The sequence below is a fragment of the Perognathus longimembris genome, chromosome 28 (assembly GCF_023159225.1).
Source record: "Perognathus longimembris pacificus isolate PPM17 chromosome 28, ASM2315922v1, whole genome shotgun sequence".
Classification (NCBI taxonomy): Eukaryota; Metazoa; Chordata; class Mammalia; order Rodentia; family Heteromyidae; genus Perognathus; species Perognathus longimembris.
In genome coordinates, this window is record NC_063188.1 from 53,896,765 (window position 1) to 53,901,543 (window position 4,779).

At 34.3% G+C, this 4,779-nt stretch overlaps 1 protein-coding gene across 1 annotated transcript; it reads right to left on the reverse strand.

Annotated features, from left to right (window-relative positions):
• Window positions 1–225: 225 nt before the first annotated feature.
• LOC125343867 (TLR adapter interacting with SLC15A4 on the lysosome-like) lies at window positions 226–2,347 on the reverse strand. The gene is made up of 2 exons (XM_048336447.1): window positions 2,287–2,347; window positions 226–1,379 (listed from the first exon to the last, which is right to left on the reverse strand). Exon 2 carries the CDS (start codon window positions 1,336–1,338, stop codon window positions 418–420), a length of 921 nt encoding a protein of 306 aa, XP_048192404.1. The 5' UTR covers window positions 1,339–1,379; window positions 2,287–2,347; the 3' UTR covers window positions 226–417.
• Window positions 2,348–4,779: the final 2,432 nt, after the last annotated feature.

Genomic DNA, 4,779 nt, shown 5'->3' on the forward strand with positions numbered 1-4,779 from the left:
ATCATAAATGATCCTATGTGTTAGAAATATGAGGAAGCACTGCTCATATGTCTCTAAACATTTTTGATGAGAAATAAATGGCCTTATTGATATAGCTTTTGTGGTATCTTCAGTATTTTACTTTCTTGGTAAATGAGGCTGATTATCAATTTGAGGCGGTAGTGGCACTTACATAAACACAAACAGACCACTCAAACTTGAATAGCACAAAAAATGAAAGATGTCAAAACAGTAAGACCGGATGTTTCTATTTTTTAATTATCATAACTATCACCTACAAGAATTCAGATGTACCACAAGGCAACCATTTCTCAAAAAAAAAACAACTGTAAAAACCACACCACAAAGGAGACTTAAAGTAACACAGTTAAGGCAGAGAATAATGTTACTAGAGTCTCATAACTTAGTCCCACTAACCTACACTTGATTCATACCTTCCTTTTTTGTCTGGTTTGATATTTGCAAGTTAGGAGTGCTGATTTCTGAGCTGTTTTCTTGGGAAATGTTATGAAGATTACATAGTACTTGGGAGTGTAGGAGAGCTTCCCATGCTTTTGATGTCTCTATGTTCTGCTCTTGAGAGATTTGAAGGCTAATCTGATTTACATTATTCATCAGCAGACTGGAAACCATCAGATTGGTTATGGAGGGGCACCTGGTGAGATTTTCTTCCAAAAATTGTTTGTAGAGTTCATTCACCTTTTTTTCCATATAACTATTAAGCATAGAATTCGACAGTGGCTGCTTATGTAACAACATACTTTTTTCTCGAATTTCATCCCCATTCACTAACTTTGTGGTAAATGTTTTCTCTGGAGGCTCAATGGTAGGAGAATGGCCCAATGGAATATCCACTGAAAGCAAAAGAGGACCATTTAAAACATCATCATGTGTGTGTTCCACAAAGCAACCTGAATCATACATGTTTCCTACATGATCCCCTCCAATCTGTAGGTCCGGATAATTCTGACAAATACTTGTACATGACCAGGATCGATATAAATCCAGTTGTCCTTCAATGTGTTCTCTCTTTGGAATGGGCAATGCAATGGACACATTTCCTGGAAGAGGTGCACTTTTGTGTTTTGTCATTGTGAGCTCATCCACAGACTTCACTTGAGTGGTATCATTATTTTGTTCTGTTGCATTTCCTTTTATACATTTTTCTTGGCTTTCCATCTTAAGAGGGAGAAGGGAATTGTCTTCTACAACTAGAAACTTACTTTTCCAGGTTTCTTTTGCATTCCTTGAGGTATTGTTACATGTCAGGGGTTTGCAAATCTTCCCATATTTCTGTTCTTTGTATAGGAGTTCAACAAGAAAGGCTTCTCCAATCATTTTATTAGACAAGTTTTCTAAAGGACGAGTGTAGAATATCCCTACAATATAAAAGAATTGACTAAAGCAGTGCACATTAAGAGGTCAAATAAGAATTTATATCCTACATGAAACATGTGATTCCAAGAATCAGTGTTGCTCAAAGGACAGAAAAGAAAGACTAAGAATAAATATATTTTGTTAAGAAAAAAGACATGTTTTTCTTTTCAGGTTGCCACTAACTTTTTGGCTTTGGATAGTTTATTTGGAGATGTCAATTTTCTCCTTAATTAAATTGTACTGATTCCATCTTCTTCCCAGCGTTACTGTAAGGATAATCATATGTAATGCCAAAGCAAGTGTTTTATTTTAATACAAACTTGGAGAGGTGTATAATTATTATACTCAGCTGTCTTTGAGGATTTAGAAATGACTAAAGTGCCAAACTCTTTATTTTCCAAAAGTCTATCTAAAATGAGTTTGTTCTCATGTAAACTTTAACAACAAATATAGTCCTTTTTTCAGTAATATACATGCAAATGGGTTTCTCAAATTCTTTGCCATTTTCACTTCTCTTTTTCCTATTTCTTTTTATTATTTTATGTTCTACTAGATTCAAATCTTAGTTCAGTCCTTTACATGATTCTTTAGTGCACTTTAAGGCTTTCATTTTTCACCCTCAACTCCATAAGGAAGCCAGGCCTAGAGGCTTGCATTTGTAATCCCAGTACTTGCAAGACTAAGACAAGAGAATATTAAGTCGGAGGCCAGCCTGGGTTACACAGCAAGACCCTGTTTATAAAGAAATAACAAAAAATAACCTATTTACCAGTGTGAAAACAAAGAGAACAATTTTCATCTTTTAGGCCTACAGCATCTACTAAAAATGTTTCCATAAAATCTACTTCTATTTAAGGATTTCTGGAGAAAAATAAACATGAACAAAAATATGTAAGGATTTAGACTTACCTTTTCCCAAATCTTCTGAGATTCCAGCAGTCCAAACACAGAAAAGGTCTGTTTTGTCTTGTTTGTTTCTCAGCTTAAACCATATAAAATGGTTCTGCTTTCCATTCATACCATAGAACTGAAAGAAACTAGTAGGAAAATTATGTGGGCTGATCACATGTGTAATGACACAAACTGAAAAGAGGATCTTGAAAGTGTTTATTCAAGTTGCAAATGACAGTGAAGTGAGAAAATAATAGCTGCAGAAACTTTCTTCTTATTAATGAAGGTAGATTGTTTTAATTTTCTTTGTGCCAATCCTGGGGCTTGAATTCAGCACCTGACCACTGTCCCCAAGCTTTTTTTGTTCAAGCATTCTAACGCTGGAGCCAAAATCCCCCCCCCATTTTATTCGTCAATGAATTGGAAATAAGACTCTCACAGACTTTCCTTCCCAAGTTGGCTTCAAGCCACAATCCTCAGATCTCCTAGCCTCCTAAGTAGCTAGGATTTAAAGGTATGAGCCACTACTGTCTGGCTTATTTTTGTTTTTGCAATTTAAAAATGTAATATTTATTTTTGAGTAGAAGAAAAACATATGGTATGAGCCTATTTTGTGAAAATGAAATGTAAAATAACCCAAATGAGCATCAATCGAGAGACAAAGGATAAAAAGACAAATGACTACAAAAGCAATACTTGCAAAACCATTTGGTATAAACCAACTGAACAACTCATTGGGGGAAAGGGAGGAAGTAACAAACAGTACAAGAAATGTACCCAAGGCTTAACATATGAAACTGTAACCTCTCTGTATTGTCACTTTGACAATAAATAAGAAAAATTAAAAAAAAAAGAAAATGATTAAGTAACTTAGGCTATGTCTATTTTATAAATTACTCAATTGGATACTGTAGTGGTATAATGATAACAAATATATGTTAAATGGTTGCTACGTGAGTCATTCTAAATGCTCTACATCTCCTCTTCTAAATGGTCCACATATCATGTTAATTGAAAGCAGACACTATAATTCCCATTGTACAAAGGAAACCAAGGCAGAGAGAAAGGCTATACACTTTTTGAATGTCACAGCACCAATACCTAATGGAACTAGCCTTAAAACCAGGCAACTGGACTCATAGCCCATGCACTTAATTCCTGTACTGGATTTCCTGAGTATGAGTATACAATGCAAGTTCCAATGGTATATATACAACATAATCCTACCATGAACTGTATGTGTGCTGTCTGTCAAACACTATTTTAAATACTTCACACATACGGATTTAAGTCTCATAGCATCTATATGAAACAGATACAATTTTCTCTATGTGAAAACTGAGTCACAAAGTAGTTGCGTAACTTTCTCAAATTCATGACACCATAAGAAAAAGCCTGAATTTCAACTAGGGTAGCCTAACATAAAAACATTTGCACTTAATTTCCTCACTTAACTGACATTCTTCTCCTTTCAATAGCATTAATATATGTAACCATGGTATTGGAATAGGGTATAAATGAAATGATTGATAGTAGTTTCCTGTATGGAGAGAGTGGCAGGAAGTAGGTGAGGGGACACATTTATTACCTTTATGGTTTGGTTTTTTGTACAACAAGCAACTACTGAGCTATTAATTGAATGAAAGAGTAAATAATTCATACCCATAGAAGGGGAAGAAAAACTTTTTACTATGTTCTCTATAACATACTTTATCAACCTTGCAAACGTCCTACTCACTTTAGAGTAATTTTTATTTATTTATCTATCTATTTATTTATTTTATTGTGAAGGTGATGTACAGTGTGGTTACATATACATAAGTAAGGTAATGAGTACATTTCTTATCAAACAGTGTTACCGTCTTCCTCATTTTAGAATGGCTTTTAAACCTAGACAAACTGTCAAAAAAGTTTGAGAGGCAGAAAAAAATGGCATGGTTAATTTTATTGGCTACAATTATGAATATAGGTTTACCATTTAAATAATTACCATATGCAAAGCAGTTTGGTTAATTCTCATTTTATATATTATGGTAATCACGTTCTCTTTGGTTATCAAGGTTATCCTTTTGTAAGAAATAATGAATTAATGGAGCCAAGGGAATGGATCATGGTGAAGTGAGGAAATATGTCAAAGTCCCACATCAGGAAGATAATGAGATTTTCTTTCTTTTCCCTTTTTTAAAAAATTTCTTTATTGTCAAAGTAAAATAAAGAGGGGTTACATTTTCATACGTAAGTCAGTGAGTACATTTCTTATCCAAGTTGTTACCTCCTCCCTCATTTTCTCCCATCTCCCCCTTCCCATTTCCCTCTCCTTTCACCCATGAGTTGTACAGTTGTTTTACACCAAATAGTTTTGTAAGTATTGCTGTTGCAATGGTTTGACTTTTTATCTGTTGTCTCTCGATTTTGTTATTCCCTTTCCCTTCCCTAGTTCCAATACACGTATATACAATATTCAGGGTACTACAGTTACAGTGATATCAGGGGTAAACCACAGGAAAGAAA